At 31.6% G+C, this 22,545-nt stretch overlaps 2 protein-coding genes across 2 annotated transcripts in view; both read left to right on the top strand.

Moving 5' to 3' along the window:
* Positions 1 to 19,625, top strand: part of LOC145307495 (uncharacterized) — a 44,112-nt gene extending 24,487 nt beyond the window's left edge. The window contains exons 12-22 of the mRNA XM_080149950.1: positions 6,987 to 7,044; positions 7,763 to 7,865; positions 10,610 to 10,747; positions 12,677 to 12,714; positions 13,359 to 13,392; positions 13,524 to 13,563; positions 13,947 to 14,042; positions 17,166 to 17,264; positions 17,436 to 17,534; positions 17,706 to 17,804; positions 19,513 to 19,625. Coding sequence (XP_080006076.1) covers positions 6,987 to 7,044; positions 7,763 to 7,865; positions 10,610 to 10,747; positions 12,677 to 12,714; positions 13,359 to 13,392; positions 13,524 to 13,563; positions 13,947 to 14,042; positions 17,166 to 17,264; positions 17,436 to 17,534; positions 17,706 to 17,804; positions 19,513 to 19,625 — 917 coding nt within the window. The remainder of the gene's footprint in view (positions 1 to 6,986; positions 7,045 to 7,762; positions 7,866 to 10,609; positions 10,748 to 12,676; positions 12,715 to 13,358; positions 13,393 to 13,523; positions 13,564 to 13,946; positions 14,043 to 17,165; positions 17,265 to 17,435; positions 17,535 to 17,705; positions 17,805 to 19,512) is intronic.
* Positions 1 to 22,179, top strand: part of LOC145307367 (uncharacterized) — a 181,384-nt gene extending 159,205 nt beyond the window's left edge. Inside the window, exons 25-26 of the mRNA XM_080149747.1 lie at positions 20,307 to 20,353; positions 21,276 to 22,179. Of these exons, the coding sequence (XP_080005873.1) occupies positions 20,307 to 20,332 (26 nt within the window). The 3' untranslated portion in view covers positions 20,333 to 20,353; positions 21,276 to 22,179. The remainder of the gene's footprint in view (positions 1 to 20,306; positions 20,354 to 21,275) is intronic.
* The last annotated feature ends 366 nt before the right edge of the window (positions 22,180 to 22,545 follow it).

Raw genomic sequence — 22,545 nt, 5'->3', positions numbered from 1 at the left:
ATGCTTCTGTCCACAATTGTTGATCCTGCAGCCTCCAAGCCTCTCAGCCCGAGGACACTCTGAGGCGCGGTGCCCTTTGTTAAGACACAAAAGTCACCCGCCGATTTTCATCACAAAATCTTTCCGTTCTGGAACAGACATGGTTGTAAACTTTGAACACTTATACAAGAAATGTTCGCCGCTGCAGCCTTCTGAAGGGCAAGACTGCTTCTTCTTAGATTTGCTAGGTGTACCAGGTTTACCTACGGCGGCCGCAGCTGCGGCAGGATTACCTTTCCTCTTGGACGGCATGTCCAAGCCATGACTGCTGCGCATTAATAAAGCGCCCCTCTGTTGCAGTAATATATCCAGCAACTTAGGTACATCGGGAACATCCATTGACCCCAGTGCGAGGTTAAGCTTGTCTTGAAACTCTTTTGGCAGCTTCTTAGACAGCATCTCCAACAATAAAACCGTGAGTCATTGGCTTGTAGAAACTGTATCCTCATCCTTGGTTATCTGCTCGAGCTGGTTTATGGTGCCGGAGAACTCGGCGAGCGCGCTAACAATTTGGCCGCTCTCGGACAATTTACCTTTCTTGTCCCATTTGTTGTAAATACACAACATCTGTCTGGTTCTTGACTTGAACAGCTGGTCCAAATAAGTCCACTGCGCTGCATGTGTGGCAATCTGTTGTAATTGCAGCCGCAACGGTTTATCCTTCATTACTCGTTCACAACTCAAAACCATCTGAAGGTAGCTAGGCTCGTAACCAGTAGTAAGCTTCTGGAAATTCTCCTTGAATTGTGCGTAAGAAGATTCCTGCCCGTCAAAGCTGGGAAGGAGTTTCTCATCGATACGAGGCATGTATCCATGAGGTGAAAACATCGGATTGGCAGAAAATGATTGAGCGCCAAATGGCGGCAGCCGCAAAGAATCTGCCGAGGCACCCGAGACTGGCGTAACAGGCTCTTGCTTGGCCTTCGCCAACGTCTCCATCAATTTTGTCAGATCACTGCAGATTTTAGCTGGTAAAGGTATGTAATCACCTTTTATAACTTTCACTATCTGCATACAACGTTGTTGTAAACTGTTTTTATGAGCTGCGAGATCATCACCAAGAACTAAAACCTCATTGATAATCGCTTTTAGCTCATCAATGGCATTTAATGTCTGCTGTAGCTCGCTATAATTCTTTCGTGCCATGATAATGTCACTATAAAAATCCTTTAGGTTATTATCATCTTGGATTAACACATCCAGCTGTTGAAAACCGCTCATGGTACGTTCAAGATTTAAGTTCGCATCATGAACAAGGATGCACTCCTTGCCGAGGTTGACATTGATATCAGCAGTATCTGTCACTACCTGCATCACTCTGTCTAACTCTTCGGTTATAACCTCAACTGCCCTAGGCAATCTGTCCGACAATAATTCATACCTAGTCTTTTTAGGTGCCATTTTCACTTTTGTTAACACTGATTACAATTATAGTCACGTGTAGAATTTATTCACATTCAACACTTACGGTAACTGTCACTGGCTTTGTCTGGCTGATTGGACTTCATACCGTTTTCATTGTTTCAGTACAATGGCATTTGCCTGGCCGTGTACAAGATCTTTTAGTACAGACGTACTAAACCTGCTACTTCCCACATGAGCAAAACCAGCGTAGTTACTAATACAATTTATTGTATGAAAACTGTCACGCTGAAATAAAAATAACAAAATTAATAATCAAATATTAAAATGTTAAATACATCATAAAGAAAATAAATCTTGTAAAAGAAAATAATCTTTTTCATTTGGGAATAATCGTCTTTTTCTTATAAAAGGTTTCGTGATTTCGAATTTACATTTAATCTAATTTTAATGAAAATAAAGAAATTAATTTGCCGTCTTTTAAAAATCATTCCACACTATTAAAATGCTTCTTCTCACCTTCTCACCAGTACGCCAGGTAGACTATGGTCCGTCTGGTATCAGCCTCCATATGAACCTTCTCCATTCATCTCTCTCTCTGGCTAGACTTAAGACCTCCTCAAAGTTGGCAATTTTTCTGCTAGTTATCTCTTTAATCTGGTCTAGCCATCTCTTTCTCGGTCTTCCTATCGGTCTAGGTTGATTTGGTTTCCATTCTAACATTCTCTTTACATCTCTGTCCTCTGACATTCTTATGATGTGGCCAAACCATCTCAGCTGGCTTTTCTCAATAATCATTAAAATTGATTTCACTTTGAGAATGTCTCTAATGACGTCATTTCTTAGCCTGTCTCTTCTAGTTACACCATGGATTAAACGTAGAACTCTCATTTCAGTAGCTTGGATTTTACTCTTTAGCTTTGTAGTTAGAGTCCAAGTTTCACATCCATACAAAAGTACAGGTCTCAGGATAGTTGAATAGATACAAACTTTGACACTTTTTGGTATAGATTTTTCTTTCATAAGTGGGTAAAGGCAGTTCAGATTTTTTGTAAATTTTGATATCCTGTTGTTGATTTCTTCTTCAATTAGGTTGTTTGAGGTCAGTTTACTGCCCAGATAGATAAAATTATCAGTCTCCTTAAGAGTGTGGCCGTTAATAATAATTTCACCCTCCTCTGGAGATCTACCAACCTTCATAACCTCAGTCTTCTTGTAGTTTAATTTTAAGCCAGCAGCAGCAAGTTCTCTGTCCCAGGTACTCATCACTTCCTGAAGTCGTTGCATGCTGTCAGCTGCCTGTCCAACATCATCAGCATAGCCAAGCCTCTCCAGCATAAAATTTTCCCGTTCAATTTTAAGAATCACATGATTCATGTAAACAATGAACAGGAGGGGGGAGAGAACTGATCCTTGTCGGACACCAGTGTTTACTGTAAAGTAGATTTTGCCATTAATAACAGAGCTTTTCTGGTTCACATAAGCACTTTTAATAGCTCTTAAAAGTTTAGTGTCCACACCAGATTCATATAGAACATCCCATATTTTATGCCTGGGCACTCTGTCAAAGGCTTTTTCCAAGTCCAAAAAGCAAATATACTGGTTAATATTATGTTCCCAGCTTTTGTCCAGGAAAAGTCTCAGGGCAGCAATCTGGTCAACTGTACCACGTCCAGGTCTAAAGCCACATTGACTTTCTGAAAGAAGATCTTCCACCTGGGCTCTGAGTCTGATTTCAAGGATTCTCTCATAAAGTTTACCAACATGACTCATAAGTGATATTCCACGATGATTGGAGCATTCTAGAGGATCCCCCTTGTTTTTGAAAATAGGACAGATAATTGAATGATTCCACTCCTCTGGAACTGTACCTGTATTCCAAGCTAAGTTCAAGAGTTCTAGGATCAGATTCTTCAATGGTTCGCCTCCTGCTTTAATGGTTTCAATTGGGATAAGGTCTGGCCCAGCAGCTTTGTTACTTTTGGTTAACCTCAAAGACTTTTCCAACTCCTCCATTGTGATTGGGTTAGCAGAATTGTCAATTTCAGGTTCAGCATGGTTCTCATTAACATGTTCACCATCCTCTACACTATCCTCAATTTCTACATTTAGCAGGTCTTCAAAATACTCCACCCATCTTGCAGCAACATTTTCTTCGCCTGTTACAATGTCTCCATCCTTGTCTTTAATAGTAGCATTCTTTGGTTTATCTTCGTTTCTGTTTTTGTAATTCTTGGACATACTGTATATGAGTTTTCTTGTGCCTTTAAGATCATTTTCAAGATCTTTGCCAATACTCGTCCACATATTAGCTTTGGCTTTCTTTTTAGTATAATAGACAGTTTTTCTTTGATGTTCATAAGATTCTCTGCTTTCTGGTGTACGTTCCTTTAGCCATTTTCTAAAGAGCAGTTTCTTCTTATCAACCTCCAATTTAACTTCATCTGTCCACCAACCAGTTTTCTTTTTCTTTGTCTTTCCAACATTTTTCATACCAATGATGTTTTCTTGAATATCCTGGAGATGGTCACGAAGATTCTTCCAATATTCTTCAACATCATTACTTTTAATACTATCAGCATTTTCTCTGATAGCTTGCTGGATGTCATCAGCGGCTTCTTTAATATTTCCAATTTTCACTCTCTTTCTAACAGATGTTTTTTCAATCTTAGGAAGGTGTATTTTCATTTTACCCTTCACCAGTCTATGGTCTGAATCCAGAGATTCTGATGGTATTGACTTAACATCTTTGATAATTGATTTTCTGGTGCTAAGAACAAAATCAATTTGAGTTTTAATATCATAGGTACCAACGTGAGAATTGTACCTGTACCAAGTGTACTGGTGGGCTTCCTTGTGCTTGAAAAACGTGTTCATAACAGAAAGGCCATTTCTAATACAGAAATCAATTATTGCTTCACCTTCCACGTTTTTCTCACCAACTCCAAAGTCCCCTATGACATTCTCCACCTTGATACTTCCAACATGTCCATTTAGATCTCCAATGATGATAATTTCACTTTCAGTAGGTAGTGTGTCAAAAGTGTCTTGCAATTGTTCATAGAATAACTCCTTCTCTTCTTGTGGGCGTCCTTGTTGTGGAGCATAAGCTTGTATAAAGGAGATTTTATAACTCTTTAGGTTTAAAGTAATAGCTATTATTCGGTTATTTACATAAATAACTTTCTCCACTAATCTGCTGACTTCAGGATGTAAAATAATAGCTACACCATGTCTTGTGTTTAAGTGGTCACCAGAGTAAAATAATTCATAATCATCATGAAGTCTTTTTTGTCCGCTGCCTGCATGTCTTGTTTCAGCAAGTCCAAGTATATGTAAATTTCTTTGTGTCATGCTATGTACAATTTCTTCTGCCTTATCTTTAAAAGTGCCAATGTTGATAGTTCCAAAAAACATGTAGTCGTAGGTCTTGGTCCGGTCCGGGTTCGTTGTCCTGTAGGTCTGTCCATAATTTCGAGGCTGATTGCGTAAGAAAGAATTCTTACCGAGGTCATTGAACATGTCAAGCCGGAAGCATTCAAAGGTATTTTTCAGTACGGATAACACCACATTTTTGACTATACATGGGTTTTTATCACACAGATATTACGCACATCTTGAAAGAAAGAATAAAGATGGCTACGCTAGCTTTGTTTATGTTTGGTTGCGCAAGCGTTATTATGAATGCCGTGTTCAATTATGAACTTTTTGAAAATAGGCGCTTTCTCAACTGCCAATAATGATAAGGAAAACAAAAAGGATAAAGGTTCGAGTTCACAAACGTAACATACTATTATACTACCGATACAAATATAATTGAGTCATATTAATGATATCAAAATGTATTCCTATCAATCTATTGATTGCTAGATATAAAACCATGGTTTGTTTTTTAAAATGTTTTTTAGAGACAAGCATTTTCTGTGATAAGAATTTTTTGACATTTAAAAAGAATACACATAATTGATGGTCCTGAGATTAGCTCAGTTTTATGTATCATTTATAATATTATCAATTGCCTGCATGTATCTTGTTAAGTGGTTATATTAAATTTTATCATATATATACAATGCAAATAACTGATTTCAAATGATTTTTAATGTCATATATCTAAAGCCATGTAGATATGTAGATATTTATATAAAGTTTTAAACAAATGAAAAATTGAAATCCAGGAACCATAATCAGTGATATTCTTTTCCATATATGGCTTTATTTTTGTAACCATTGGAAGAAAATTTAAAATCTATCCATAGAAAGCAATTTCAACATTATTTGGTTGGTTTAAAGTAAACTTCAACAAAAAGATTGTTATTTGTTGATTTTGATATAAAGAGATGTATGATAAAAACACCGAAAACATTTATGTTTTCAAGGGAATAAATAAATTTTTAACAAGTTTGATTTATTTTTAAATTGGAAGTATTTAAGACTTAATTCTCAAAATAGTACTCTAAGAAAACATTAATCTGTGACATATATAAATTTTTTTCCTGCTTCATGATCACTTTAAGGGCACTATAAAATGACTTAAGACTATTGGTTCAAATGGTAACTGCCCTTAATTCCTTTTGCCATTTCCAAAAAGTTAGAGAACTTGTTTCTAGGCCATGTTCTTAAAAAATTGTTGTACCAAGGCACCCTTAACACTTGGATCTCACTTTGTACTGAGTGCTGCAACATTGACTGAAACATGAGTCCTCTTACGGTATCTCTAAAATAGGCTACAGTTGCTTGTCGCTCATGGCACTCAAGGGGCACCTAAGGCTCCCCTAAAGATGAGAACCAAATAAATTTCAAAAATTCAGTTCTTGATAAATTTATGTGTGTCAGTATTCTACCCATAGAATCAGTTCTAGGCGTTCAAAACCTCTTCCAGAGGTATTTTTGGTGTCAGGGGACTATGCTGGTTTATATTTGAAAGAAAAAAAGTGATGTAAAAATTTTATCCTTGTAGATTTTAAGTAGCTGTCTGTTATTTAGGGTGCTAGATCGATTCCTAGATTTTAATATTTTTGCAATTCCTCAACTCCATTTCAAGATAGAGGGCTGAAATTTTCAGGGGTTAATTAATTTTACATTCTACATAACTCCACGAAGTTTTATTAAGACTTGTTTATTGGGGTGCTGGATCAATTCCTAGATTTTTAAGTTTTGTGTTTTTAAAGGTTGCGTGATTTATGGTTTTGTAATTTCCCTATTTTACCAAGATTAATGTTTATTTTATGAAACTGTTCTAAAGTAGTTTTTTTTTATTTACATTCTTAATTTTTGAGCTTCATTTCTCATGTTGTCATCATTGTTAAAAAATAGATTGGTATATTTGCTTTTGAAGCTCTGGTGTGACTTGTTCACTTCCCCCCCCCCCCCTGAAGTTGGTTTTGATACCTGAGTTACAATTTTTAATTCTTTTAACACTCATGAAATACTATTGAAACATTAGTTTTTATTTGCTTTTTAATAGTACACCTAGCTTTTTGATATCTAAGTTATTAAAAAATCAGTCAATTGTAATTTTAAACAATATTTGATTAAACTCTTAGTAAATGTTTCAAATGGAGTTCAATAATTAAAATTATTTTCAGGAGCAACAGTACTTCATGAGCTCGCCCATATAATTGGTTTTATACATGAACATAACAGGTTTGTATGGAAGTTAATTAAGTTAATAATTCACTACAAGGCTACACTATGCATTTGTTAACTTAAAATTAAAAAGGCTGAAGTTTTTGCAGTTTATTTCTAAACCTTGGGATTCAATTGATGTGATAAAATTTTCACTAGAAAAGTATTCACAGGTAATAAAATGGTGACAATATCTATGCATAACTAAGCACAAATATATATATTGGAAAAGAGATAAAGTAAATCAAGCATATGCTCTTTGGAAAAAAAGCTTCAATTTATTATAATCATTAGCAGCAGAAAAAATAAAAAAATATATCAAAAATCATAAATTAAGCTACTCGTCCTTTTGTCTATGAACAAAAAAATCCAACAACCAAAGATAATTGAAAATAAAAAAAAATTTAAAGCTGCTAAAAAGCAGTCGGACTGCCTTGGATATTAGATTCTCAAATATGCCCTATAATGATGGGAAAATTTACAAAACAAACATAGGTTTGGCTTTAATAGCAGCTTAGTAAATCTTATTTCTCACATAGCATTATGAATGGACATCATATATATTATGTATAAGACTTAAGGAAGGACAATTTTTTTTCTTCTCTGCAATTAAATGAATTTATTAGATAAATATGATAATGAATAATAGTTTTTGATCCTGGTCAACAAAAAAGACACCTTTATTTTAACTTTTCAAATAGATTCTTAAAACTCAAAAATCCAAATAAAATTTTAGACCTGACCGTGATCAATTTGTTGAAATAAAACATGAATTGATGGATAAAAAATACAAAAACAGAACGAAAATTAGAAATGACACTCATGGAGAAACACATGAGGTAATATATAATTCTTAATTTATGCTTCTCTACACACCCTGCCTTAACCATTTAAAGGATAGAAAAAATTTACCATCAAAACGGATAATGCAGCGTTCAAATAGGACCTAGTGCCAAGTAGAATCCATTGAGCATAAAATCCTAGCTGCTCCTTCTTGGCAGAAATTTCATTTTTAAGATTGAAGGTGAAAAACACTTAATTCACCCAATATACAAGGTAATTCTACTTTTAATACAGGAAGCACAAAGGTGTTTTTGTAAATTTTGCTCAATAGGATACTTTTGTGACACAAATAAAATCTTATTAATGTAAAATCAAAGAAACAGTAGTGATTTGACTCAAATTTGGTTAACTTGTCTTTGTGTTTTAATTGTTTTCTTTTCAATATCAAACATTAAGGTATAGAATTCTTTACTTATTAAGAATAGAGAAAATTTAGAAACATACTCTCTTAATCAGCCAATAGAATAACCATGGAAGAACAATCTGGCTAAGTTATTGGTAGAAATGTGTAAAGATTTTGACAGAAAATAGATATTTTTTTTTGCATTTCTTAAGACAAAGTTAGCTTTTTAGAAATCATATTGTTGAAAAATTTCTTTGCTGTATTACTGGAATGGATCATACATAAAAAAAAATAAACAAAGGTGTTTGTCTGCTAGAATTTCTCTTTTAAGCTGAAAAAGTATAGGACCAGAGATATTTTAGATGATTATAGTGCTAAGATATGACTCTACAGGTTATCGGATTACTTACATGTATGGTTAATATTTCTATAATATTCTATATAATTCTAATAAACTGCCAAGTAATAATTTGTAATAAATCAGTTTCTATTAAAATTTCTGATATGAATTTGTTAATGAAATTGAAGACCAATTAATAAGGTAGGTATCTTTGTGAAATGTAACTAATTCTTTTTTCAAGTTCTCTTCTATATTAAACTGCTGTAAAGCTTTCCACTTAATAATAAAAACTTAATGCTTTGGTGAAACCTAAGGTCTGTGCTGAGTGCTAATATAAATCCCAATAGATGGAGTTATAGATTCTTCTAAGTGTGTGATATTATATTTTCACAAGACTTTAGCTGGTAAAATGATCCTGAAACTGGTATGTTTAATGGCAATAAGCCCCAACCTACAAAATCTACAAGTTCTTGTTTCTGATATGGTTGAATCAAACAGCAACTTTTGATTTATATTTGATCTAAGTAAGTTAAATTTTATTGGATAGTGTCTGATTACAAAGAAATTTGATTGCTTTAGTTCTTTCCAGAAGTTCTTTCCCTATCCTCAATGTTAAGTACCATTTAGAGATGTTGATCTTTTACATCAAATATACTGAAGATCTCAATCATGATAAACATTGCCACAGCACAGCAAAGGCAAGACTTATAGTTAAAGAACCCTTTAATTAAGCGTTTTGTTTTAAAAGGTTATCATGGTACACCTTTTAAAGCTAAAAATTTCATTAATAAACATGAATTTCTGGGAGAAATTCAATACAATCTGAACTTGACAAAGCCAAAGTTTAACTCAAATTTGAACTGTACATTGATTGTAAACAAAGCTTTAGAAAGTAGTTAATACTAGTTTAAGCTCAAAACCAGCTGACATCTGAAGATATGAGAGCCTGGTTGATGATTTTAACATGCATTTAGGCAAACTGGATTCTTAGTCACTTCTAGAGTGATTTGTGTTTAAGCCTAAGATTCCCTGTTCGAGAAAGGCAGACTTAAGTTTCTATCTTCATTTTAAAAGAGTACTTTAAAAAGTAAAAGAAAATTAGCTCAGTGGATTATCATACAGTATTCAATAAACCTTTAAATCATATCTTAGCCATATACATAAAGTATAACTAGTTTGTCAAACAGGTCATGTAATCTGTTGAAATTCTAAAAGACAAAAACCTGTGATTAGTTTGGTTATGGATGATCCATTTGAGTAATACAGGAAAGAAATTTCAACAATTTGAAATGCAACTATTCATAGTTGACTTATTATATACGCTTTAATACCTATATGCTCTACTTTAAACAAGAAAAGAAAGTAATTCTTACAGAATGGGTTTTACCTTTTCAAAGCTTTATTCTAAGAAATGCAAATATTTTCTTTTACACATTTTGCACACAAAATGAAAACTCTCCATCTCTTCCATGCAAAAATCTGTACAACCAATAAAATAGCCAAATTTCTCTTCGCCAGGTATCCTATTGGATGATTTAGAAAGTGCGTTTCTAGATTATCTCTATTTTAGCACATACACAATTTGCAAAGAACTCTATACCCAAATGTTTGAGATTAAAAAAAAACAATTAAAACACAAAGACAAGTTAACTAAATTTGAGTCAAATCACAACTGCTTTATTGATTTCACATTAATAAGATTTTATTTGTGTCACAAAAGTATCCTATTGAGCACAATTTACAGAAACACATTTTTTCTTCCTGTATTAAAAGTAAAATTACCTTGTATATTGGGTGAATTAAGTGTTTTTCACCTTCAATCTTAAAAATGAAATTTCTGCCAAGAAGGAGCAGCTAGGATTTTATGCTCAATGGATTCTACTTGGCACTAGGTCCTATTTGAATGCTGCATTGTCCGTTTTGATGGTAAATTTTTTCTATCCTTTAAATGGTTAAGGCAGGGTGTGTCTAAGCAATAACTAAAATACATTTTTTAATATTTTGTAGTGAATAATGCCTTACCCAAATATGAAATATTAATGTATGAATATATTTAGACTCCATACGACTACTTCTCCATCACCCATTATCCAGAAAGTGGAGGACATTGCAAAGATAATGAGACAGCATGTATAATTGTCAAGGAGCCATTTAGAACATACTTCAATGACACTGGTTTGCTCAAACAATATCCTGTTAGTATTATTTTGAGTCTAATCCTTATAATAAAGTAACAGGATGTTTGTTTGTCTGTGCGTTTGTATGTCTTTACAAAATTATCTCCTAACTGCTGAACCGATCAGGCTCTTCTTTACAGTGTAGCTTCTAATTGGTCCTTGGAAGGTTTTTAACTATTTTAGAGAGGATAGCAACCCCCCCCCCCAAAAAAAAATCGACCTCCCCCACTTTTTTTTAAATTTAACTTTTTAAATCTAAAAAAAATTGGGTTATCAAACTCAACTCCCCCCTCTTCAAGTGCCCCTAGAGGCCTCTAGGTGGGTAATAGCCGCTAGTTATGAATATTCTTTGTTGATATGCCATTATCATCTGATTATAAAACCTTTAGCAATACTTATCAACCAAAAATATCTAATTATCAAAAATATGATTTATTTCTGGATTTGTGGCATTTTTAGAAGGAAAATGGAAAAACATGGAAAATCTTAACATTATTGTTTATTATAAAGAACCACGTACATCTTAATTTTGGAACATTTATTTTCTCTTAAAAGCATAGAATAGTTAATATTATAGGTTTTTTCTAACTTATTTTTTGTGTAGATTTGATATTTGAAGCCAGATTAAATAGAGGATATGTAGTTTTTGAGATATTTGACCTATTAAGAAGCCCCTTAATAAAAAAATATAAATACCAAGAAAGCCACTTAAAATAATACCAAGAATATAGGCTTGATGTAAAAATTATAAAGTTAATGGTATCAATTAAAGAAATAATAGTCATAATTTGGTTTACTTTACAATAAGCTTTTGCTACCTGATATTGGGTTTAAACATCCTCAATATCAGAATTACAGTAAAATATAAGTCAAATAACAGTTCATCAGTACAAAACTTTTTGAGAAACAGCATATGTCACCCCTTTTTTCTTGAATCTCCAATATTCCTGTTGATCTCCTCGCTTTCTCCTTCTACACCATATACGAAAAAATGGCATACCTTGCCTATGTCTAAGTATGGAAAGGATGTTGAAGATTAAAGTTATCCCAAGTATTTAAAGGACAAAGCTTCTATCCTTTAAGGGTTCTCAGTATTGTTCATATAAATTCAACTATTTTTCTACACTAGACCTAACAATCGGCCTCTAATTGTAAAATAAGCTCCTATTTTGTGAGTTTGCATGCCTCATAGATGCAATACAGACTTGAGTTGTGCCACTTTTCTATATATGATGCATTGAAAGTCCTCAACATCCTTTGCATACTGAGACATAGTCAAGGTGTGCCATTTTTTCGTATATGGTGTAGAAGGAGAAAGAGAGGAGATCAATAGGAATATTGGAGATTCAAGAAAAAAGGGGTGACTTATGCTGTTTCTCAAAAAAGTTTTGTACTGATGAACTGTTATTAGACTTATACTTTACTGTAATTCTGATATTGAGGAAGTTTATACCCAATATCAGGTAGCAAAAGCTTATTGTAAAGTAAACCAAATTATAACTATTATTTCTTTAATTGATAACATTAACTTTATAATTTTTACATCAAGCCTATATTCTTGGTATTATTTTTAGTGGCTTTCTTGGTATTTATATTTTTTTTATTAAGGGGCTTCTTAATAGGTCAAATATCTCAAAAACTACAAATCCTCTATTTAATCTGGCTTCAAATATCGAATCTACACAAAAAATAAGTGAGAAAAAACCTATAATATTAACTATTCTATGCTTTTAAGAGAAAATAAATGTTCCAAAATTAAGATGTACGTGGTTCTTTACTAGAGATATTTTCTTGTCAAATATTGTAGAATTACCCTAGTATCCGTGGCCTTTGTAGTCAGGAAGTAGAAGTTATCACTTGTCTAATAATAGTTAAATCTTACCCAAGAACAGTTATTTGTGAAATATCCCTTAATTTGGTTTAAAACTTAAACAAGCCTATTTTCAGAGCCAATTATCTCCAGTGGATGTGGTTGAGATTTCGAGGTATATTTTTTAAAAGTGTTGTTAATAAAACATCTTAAGACTATTTTTTTAAAGTGTTATTAAGTGGTCAGTGAGCTTTTTTTAAGCTTAAAATTTTGATAATTTAGTTACTAATTTTAGAGTAGCTTCAAATTGATCATTTGATTGATTTATGTAAACAATTTTTTTGCCTTTATAGAATCTAGGGATAACCGTCAATATATTCATTATATTTTTCTAATGGAATAATATCAACAAATATTGCCACAAAAAGAACTTTTATTTTATAATTTTGGAGAAACAGCAGTGGCTGGCAGCTACATAGTACAGAAGATGCTGCTGAAATTTATATTATAAATTTACCTAAAGAATTCTGCAAAAGTTGTTCTAGGTTCAATTAAGAATAAGAAAATTATAATGAAACAAAGTTTGTTAAATAAAAGGTTGAAGAAGCAAAATATAACTTTGACTGACTTATGACTAAAGGGGGCTTGGTTTTGCTTGGGATTCTAGACCCCCACATGTTTACTGACATATAGTCAATTTTGTACCCATGATAAAAAAAGTTTAAAAGAAATTTTTGAAAAAGAAAAAAAGAAAAAAATTTATATTTTTTTCTGAGTCATATTTCTTTTTTATAATTTTATCTTATGTTTTTAATTTAGAGCCTATGAGTGTAATGTGACTGATGAGATGAATGTAAGATTTGCTTTATTTTTTAATGAAATTATTTTACTGAAAAAAAATTTATAAAAAGCCCTAATGTTGATGATAAAATTGACTTTTGAAATTAAGATAGGAATGATTTACTACTAATTATAAAATTTCAGGAGAAGTATAAGGAATACAAGAAAAAGCTAGATGAAGCAGGTTAACAGAAAAAATGATAAATATAATGTATATAATACAAATTTGTGTTTACATTGCAAGAAAGATAATTAGCAAAATAGATCTTTTGATAAGAACTTTTATCATAATCCAATTTATATTCTTTTTGAAATACAATAGGAATAAACGGAGGTTTAAGGATTTGGTTTTATATCCCATCCATAATTTATATGGTATCCTGACCATTTAAGGGTACCAAGTACATCCTTGCCTGACTTGTCTAAAGAGTAAACAAACAATAAAAAAATTACTACTCCCCTTCACTAATTTTAATTCTAAAAAAATTTATGTTGTTATTAATGTTCTCATACATTCTTATTTATAGACAGTTAGATTTATATTTCACAAAAGATTAATTTATGTAGGAAATCTTCTTCTTGATGCATCAAAGGCAGGACTATTGGAGAAAGTAAAGTATTATATATCCAATGGTGCAGATGTGAATTTAAAGGATAAAGAAGGTAAGTAATTTTTATCTCTAAATCATTATCTGCACGTCCAATCATCCTTCATCAATATCATTGTTTTACCCAGTCTTTACATTTAAAGGGAGTGTGAACGTAAAAATTTTTCATCTGATTATCAAATCTTAACATTGCATTGTCTAAGCCCATTTCACTACACTGATCAACCAAAAACGTCCTATTAACAAAAACATGCAGGAATAATGACTTGACTTTATGGTATTTTGGGAGGAAAAAAGGAAAAAACAGGGAAAATCTAAACGTTTTTTTTCTCATAATGTTTGTAGGGATATTTAACTTGTCATGTTTAGTTGAAACAATTTACTTCATTTTAAGGCTTTTATGATATAAAATTGCAAATTAGTTTTTTAATAACATAGTAATTAGGTAATAAAGATCTATTTTAAATTCATATTATTGACAAAAAAAAAACCTCACTGTCTACAAAGGGTTGATTCTCAGAGGTTATTTAAAATAATGATATACCTTTTTATTGTGTTGGACAATAAATAACCCACTTAGGAGAATTAGTTTACATTTTCATCTGACTGTTTATTAAGAAATATTGCACTTTTATCAATTTCTAAGTAACTATACGTTAGTTTAAAGCAAGGATTAGGTTAAAAGGCAGCATAACTGTTAGAAAAAATAGAGAACTATGTCAAAAAGCTTAGTTGTTGCTATAGAAGGAAAAAAAGACAATTAACCCATTAGTGCCGAACCGGGCACTAAAACCCGGTTCCGAAAAATGGAAAAAAAAACGGTTTCCGGCTTCATAATTGCATCATTCTCAGAATGAATCCCCCCTCTACTACCCTGACTTTCATTTCCCCCTGGAGCAGGCAGTTTAGCTTACTTCCGTTTGCTGGTATAGCTCAACAAAATTTGAAAATCATGAAAATTCAAAATACCCTTCTAACTTTTTTGTTTTTATAGTAAAGTCGCTGATTTTTTTTGTGAAATCTAATGTTTATTGACAAGTACATCTATTTGTGAATTCGTTTTATTCAAATTATAATTTTTTATGTGATTTTTTTATCGTTTTTTTACGCCCTATTATGACCCGGTTCGGCTTGGCCATAAATACCCGAAAATTTTAAAACCCGGCTCGGTTTCGGTTTTTATTACCCGGTTTTAACTTTTCAACCAATAAAATAACAGTTTACGTCATTAGTAAGGGTTTGAGCCACCCTAATAACCCTAGTAATCTCTATAGGTGTCACCCAATAGTTTTATGCTCGTTTTCTGATATGTAACACCCAAATTTTATATGTTCTTTTTTTGTAGTGTGTGTCTTTTAAAACTTCGAGCAACGGGTTTTTTTACCCGAAAACGGCGGCACCTATAGCCGAAACACTAAATTTGAAATAAATCGCTTCGTATTATACTTGTAGCTCTTTAGATTACATGAGGTTGTGTAGTTTTCAATTACGGATCGTATCAAAGTTCTAAAAAGTGTTCATCTCACTTTTGGCGTTCAAAAATTACATTTTTCGATTTTTGGTCAAAATAACCGGGTTTATACAGGTCAACCGGGTTTTAAAACTGGGGGAAAGCACCAAAAACGGGTGTTAATGCCTGGTTGGTATTTATGGCCAAGCCGAACCGGGTTTTTTTGCAACTTTCCTGTGCACGCCACTAGAGCAAAACAAAAAAATACGAATTCCGTTTTGACCATTATAAAGCTTCCCTGAAACTTACAGCTCGATCGGCCCATAAAAGTGGCGCTCGGCACTAATGGGTTAACTGCACATTTTTATAGTCCAGAAATTTTTTCCCCAATCTTAGAAATGATAAAAATCGGCGGAAAAAGCCGTTTTTAAGGAAATAAGAGACAGTTTTTCCCTATCTTTGAGATTATATGAATGAGATGATCTTAAGATTTGATAATTTGATGAGAAATTTTCTCGTTCACAGTCCCTTTAAGTAACAAGCCAGAACATACTCTAGAACTAGTTGATTGATAATATTGATTAAAAAGTGGCTTAGAATTACTTCTTTGTAAATACTTTCTTTCTTTAATTTTAAATTAAAACATTCAGTGCAGTTGTTTTTTAATTAATTTAATTGTCTTAAATTACAGATTTTTCCCTAAACTGCCTCTTGAGCACTTAATCCCACCATTTTTATGTAATTGAATATAAGAGAGGGAATTAGTTTTGAGTTAGTTTTTTTTTATTTTTGGTCTGCTGTTTGGTAAGTTTGTATTGGTTAGCCCTGCATGGTTAGGCAGGGAGTAAGGGAGGGGACAATGGATCGAATATTCAATTTTTAGGAGTCTCAGACTTTGGGTACTGGCTTAAAGGGAATGTGCACAAATACAGCAGATTTTGGCTGACTTTGGGTACTTGCGCAACAATGCCCCGCTAACTAGCTGAGCTAGTTTTGAATATGCAGACAGAAAAATTTGTTATTAATGGCTGGTTTTAACAAATATTTTTTCCCAAGAAAATGTCATTTCATGTATAGAAACTCTACTGTGATATTTATGTATAAATTAATCTAAGAACCGCTTGACTTTATGTGTCAGTTAAAAATATATGAGAAGGGTTTAGGTAGTTCTAAACAAGATTTTTCAAGTTATTAATTACAGAATGTTTACTACATTGTGATGTATTGATAATTTAATTTTCAAGTAAATGATTTTTTTCTTAGAACTAATTTTGTTCTAAATTAGGTTACCATAATCCCTTTACAATTTTGGTAATATTTTCTTGATAAATCTGGTTTTCATTGCTTTTCAGCGAACGCTCTTAAATTGAATTAATTGCCCATTGTCCCCTCCCTTACTCCCTGATGGTTAGGGCACCACAGTTGTAGGCCCTTCAGTTTTAGGAATCCTCTGCAGACATATAATACAAGAGTTATGGCTAACCTTCTTTTTTTCAATTTAATTTTGAAATATTAGTAGGTAGAGGGGGGGGGGGTAAATGTTTGAAGTACATTGGGGTAACAACAAAATTAACTGAAAACTTTGAGATAAAAGCTACAAATAATCATGGTTAGTTAATTTACCCAACTTATCCACCAATATATACTTATTACTTTTCTATTTCTCTGTGTATCTATAAATCTATTCTAGACTACACAATATAATAAATCTAATATATTTATATCTAGGACAATCCAGTCTTATGTGGGCAGCATATAAAGGACACTATGAAGTTGTGCAGCTCCTATTAGAACATGGAGCTGATATCAACGCCACGGCTAATAGTGGTTAGTTACATAATATTATTATAATTCTATATTTTCATCACATATATCTATTTATCTATCTCACTATACATATATTACAAAATTATACTATTCTATATATAGCTCCCTGTGTATCTATAATTCTACTCTAAACTAAACAATATATAATAAATCTAATATATTTATATATAGGAAGGACAAGTCTTATGTGGGCAGCATGGAATGGACGTACTGATGTTGTGGAGGTCTTATTAGAACATGGAGCTGATATCAAAGCCAAGGATAATTATGGTTAGTTACATAATATTATTATAATACTATATTTACATCACATATATCTATCTACCTGTCTTTCTATGCATATATTACAAAATTATAATTTTCTATATTTATTTCCCTGTGTATCAATAACTCTACTCTAAACTAAACAATATATAATAAATCTAATATATTTATATCTAGGACAATCCAGTCTTATGTGGGCAGCATATTATGGACATACTGATGTTGTGCAGCTCTTATTACAACATGGAGCTTCTGTCAATGCCAAGGATATAAGTGGTTAGTTACATAATATTATTATAATACTATATTTACATCACATATATCTATCTAACTTATTATACATATATTACAAAATTATACTATTCTATATATAGCTCCCTGTGTATCTATAATTCTATTCTAAACTACACAATATATAATAAATCTAATATATTTATATCTAGGAAGGACAAGTCTTATGTATGCAGCATGGAATGGACACTCTGATGTTGTGCAGGTCTTATTAGAACATAAAGCTGATATCAACACCACGGCTAATAGTGGTTAGTTATCAAATTATTATACTTAATTTCTATCTATCTATCTATCTATCTATCTATCTATCTATCTATCTATCTATATATCTATCTATCTATCTATCTATCTATCTATCTATCTATCTATCTATCTATCTATCTATCTATCTATCTATCTATCTATCTATCTATCTATCTATCTATCTATCTATCTATCTATCTATCTATCTATCTATCTATCTATCTATCTATCTATCTATCTATCTATCTATCTATCTATCTATCTATCTATCTATCTATCTATCTATCTATCTATCTATCTATATATCTATCTATCTATCTATCTATCTATCTATCTATCTATCTATCTATCTATCTATCTATCTATCTATCTATCTATCTATCTATCTATCTATCTATCTATCTATCTATCTATCTATCTATCTATCTATCTATCTATCTATCTATCTATCTATCTATCTATCCATCTATCTATCTATCTATCTATCTATCTATCTATCTATCTATCTATCTATCTATCTAACTATCTATCTATCTATCTATCTATCTATCTATCTATCTATCTATCTATCTATCTATCTATATATTTATCTATATATCTATCTATCTATCTATCTATCTATCTATCTATCTATCTATCTATCTATCTATCTATCTATCTATCTATCTATCTATCTATCTATCTATCTATCTATCTATCTATCTAACTATCTATCTATCTATCTATCTATCTATCTATCTATCTATCTATCTATCTATCTATCTATCTATCTATCTATCTATCTATCTATCTATCTATCTATCTATCTATCTATCTATCTATCTATCTATCTATCTATCTATCTATCTATCTATCTATCTATCTATCTATCTATATCTTTGGGAGGGTGGAAATAACATCCATGATTATGAATATAAAACAATCACAAACCCTCTTTTACAGGGTAAAAAATTATTTACCAAATCTCTTTAACTTAACATTATGTATTTCCTTGCCAAATTGTGATGCGCTTTTCCTTTTAAACTTAACTCTTAAAAGTCACACCCCTTTCTGCATTTTTAATTTATTTGGGGGGAGGGTCCTCTTAACACCTCAGCTCCCAAAAAAAATGTGCATGTCCCCTGTTTGATATAAGTTGGTCTGTCTTATTTTGTTTCCTTCACCCTTCAATTTAAAAATCTTTATTTTCTAAAATAAATTCTTAATTATTATCCCCCTTCAAACCCTAGTGCACACCTCTGAGAGATGTATTTTCTTTATACTTTATGAAAAGAAGCTCCCTGTAAAGGAGAGCCGTAAATAGACTTTAGATTATTTAGATTCAATATTCATCTTCTTAACTTTTATTCTTTAATGCCCCATTTGTATTGCAGATTTGATCTACAGTCATATCATTTACATATTTGATTTATAATCACATAATTTTTATATATCTAATAATTTCTAGCTAAAACAGCACTGGACTTTGCCCTTGAGCAATCTCGGTGGGACTCTGAAGGATTGAAAACCAGAAAAGCTAAAATAGCAGAAATACTTAGGGGACATGGTAAGCTTAATTAATCTATAAATATAATTTGATTATTCTTATCTAGTATTATGTGTCTGTCTATCTAAATCGTAAAATTTCATTAAATAAAAAAATATTTTGATCTGTAATTAAATGGTCAAAACAAACAAAGAAAAGAAACAAAATACAAAAATATTATTTTATTATGTAGCAGTATACACAGTCAAAATATGTATTATATGAATTAACAGTCTATTGAAAGCATAAACATTTATATTAATAATACAAAGTAGCTTGATGTCTGTCTGTCCATCTGTCCGTCCGTCCGTCCATCCATCTGTCTGAAGCTTAAGATCTTGGTAACCACAGAACAAATCGGATTATACTCTTCAGTATATATAACTATTGGTCCTGTGGTGGTTTTAAGCTATTTTCTTGGGGGTTGGGTTTTTATTTTTCATAAAATTAACTAATGGCTCAAAGCCCCTAGAGGCTAGGGGCGAAGCCACTAGTTCTTATGATAAAGTAACATGATCTGTGGCTGTGTGTCTGTCTGTAACAAGGGATCTTACTAACCGCTGAGCCAATATGGTTCTCCTTTACAATGTAGCTTATCATATGTTCTGGGAAGGTTTTATTATTATTTTGGGAGAGGGTACTACAACCCTCCGAAGAGAAATTACCCCTAGAAAAAATGAATTTTCAAATGAATTTAAAAAACATAATAATTTCAGGAGCCAAGAGAGGAAGTGAGATATAATTATCTACAACATAAAGCTAGGTAGGATATTTATCTATGTATATGTATATCAAAAAGTTTATTATATATTATATTTATAATATAATAGTAGACAGGTTAATAGTGAAAAATACTTTTTTTATTCAATAATCAAATATTTCTCTCTTAGCTATCTAATTATTCACATCCTAATCTTTCTACTTATCTATTTGTTATTAGTTCATAATTTTTTTAAACATATCTTTTTTATTTGATTACTATTAAATTACTGTTGCCGCTAGCACCTAGTGGCTATATACTCAAAAGGAAGTGCTTAAATATAACCTAAAACTAGGGTTGGGCCGGATATCCGGCCATTTTCAATATCCGGCCGGATACCGGATATTGAAACTATCCGGCCGGATATCCGGTTCTATAATTTTTTATACTTTACACCAAAAATCTCTGCTTTTTAAAATCTTAAATGGCTATAATTTTCTTATTATTGAAGGTAGAAGAACATTTTTTCTGAATAAGTTTAACTTTATGTAAATTTATATAAGATTTCTGAAGAAATTTTTTTTTACTACTTTAATATCTGGTAATTTGGCCGGTTATCCGGCCGGATATCCGGTAATTTGGCCGGATAACAGGATATTTGCCGGATATCCGGCGTTGGCCGGATATCCGGCCGGTTACCGGATATACGGCGTTTGAAATCAGCCGGATATCCAGTATCCGGTATCCGGCCAAAAAAGTATCCGGCCCAACCCTACCTAAAACCATACCCAGAGTTTTTAAATAAAATTGAAATTGCCTAAAATCAATTCAGTAACTATAAGAAGCTTTACTTTGAAGTAGAAACAAGTCGGTTCAACGGTTAGCAAGATCCTTTGCTAACTGACAAAAAAAGCTTACTACCTAATAAAATAGGATTATATCTTGTATATTTATAGTTTAAACTGGTAAATAAATAATATTTCAGGACTGATCAGAATCTTCTAAAGTCCTTTGCTCTGTGTCTGCATCCGTTTCCAAGATTAATACACAAAAATTTGAATAACTTATCATGAATATTCAACATACTCTCCCTTAATCTAATCAAGACAATGATAGTAATTAAGTAAGAATAAACATTGAATATTTTCCTATTTATTCCATAATCAAATATTTCCAGCATACTGTAAATTCAGAATAAACTTTTTTTTATGATTATATAAAAAGTTGCTTTTTGAATATCTAATGTACTTACTTTACAGGAAGAAATAGTTTACTAACTAATTAGATTTTTTCTTGTTTAAATTTCTTGATTGGATTTTGGTAAGGTGTGGGTATTCATGATATTTAATTACTTTTATTTTCTTTAGTTATGTTCTATATTGTCCTATATGTATGTTTGTAAACTTTTTCCATCATGGCTTAGAATCTAATTCATCTGAGCTGTATTGAAACAAGTTCTAAACCATGATGGAAATACATATCTAGTATTGTTTTATACAAATTGTCAAAATTTAAAAAAAAAAATTATTATTTGTTGGCCATTGGAATTCAACACATTTTTTTTATATAAATTCTTTCTATCTTATCTATAAAACCAACTTTAAAGAATTTATTACTTTTTTTTTGGCTAAAGTAATTCGACTTTAATTTCAACTATATAATCTATAAAAACAATACTATAGATATTTAATATGATATGAAGTGCAGCAACTCTATAGCTAGGGTGTCAATAATGTTGTCATGTTTGTCCAACTAACATACAACCAAAAAAAAAGGTTGAATGTGCCTTACTTTCTTATTGAAGGATTTCAAAAAAGGAAACATTATTTAATCTACTTAAGTATAAAAGATATTGAAATTTTAGAAGATTATTTATGAAAAGATATTCTATTTAAAGGGACTGTGAACGTAAATTTTTCTCATCTTAATATCAAATCTTAACATTATCTCATTCATAATATCTCACAGATAGAGCAAAACGCGCTTTTGTTTGCTTAAAAAACGGCTTTTTCCGACGATTTTTATAAGGTACGGTAAAAGGAAGAAATTTTCCGTATTATATAAAATGTGCATTAAATTGCTTTTTTCTCCCATTATAGCTAAAATTAAACTTTTTCACATAGTTCTAGATTTTTCCTAACAGTTAAGCTGGCTTTTAACATAATCCTTGCTTTAATCCAATGTATAGTTACTTAGAAATTGATAAAATAAGCAATATTTTTTTATTGAAAACCAAATACAATAACAAAGCCAGA

This window comes from Acartia tonsa, chromosome 15, assembly GCF_053477335.1.
Source record: "Acartia tonsa isolate MP-2025a chromosome 15, ASM5347733v1, whole genome shotgun sequence".
NCBI classification, from domain to species: Eukaryota; Metazoa; Arthropoda; class Copepoda; order Calanoida; family Acartiidae; genus Acartia; species Acartia tonsa.
This window is presented reverse-complemented; position numbering and strand designations above follow the sequence as displayed.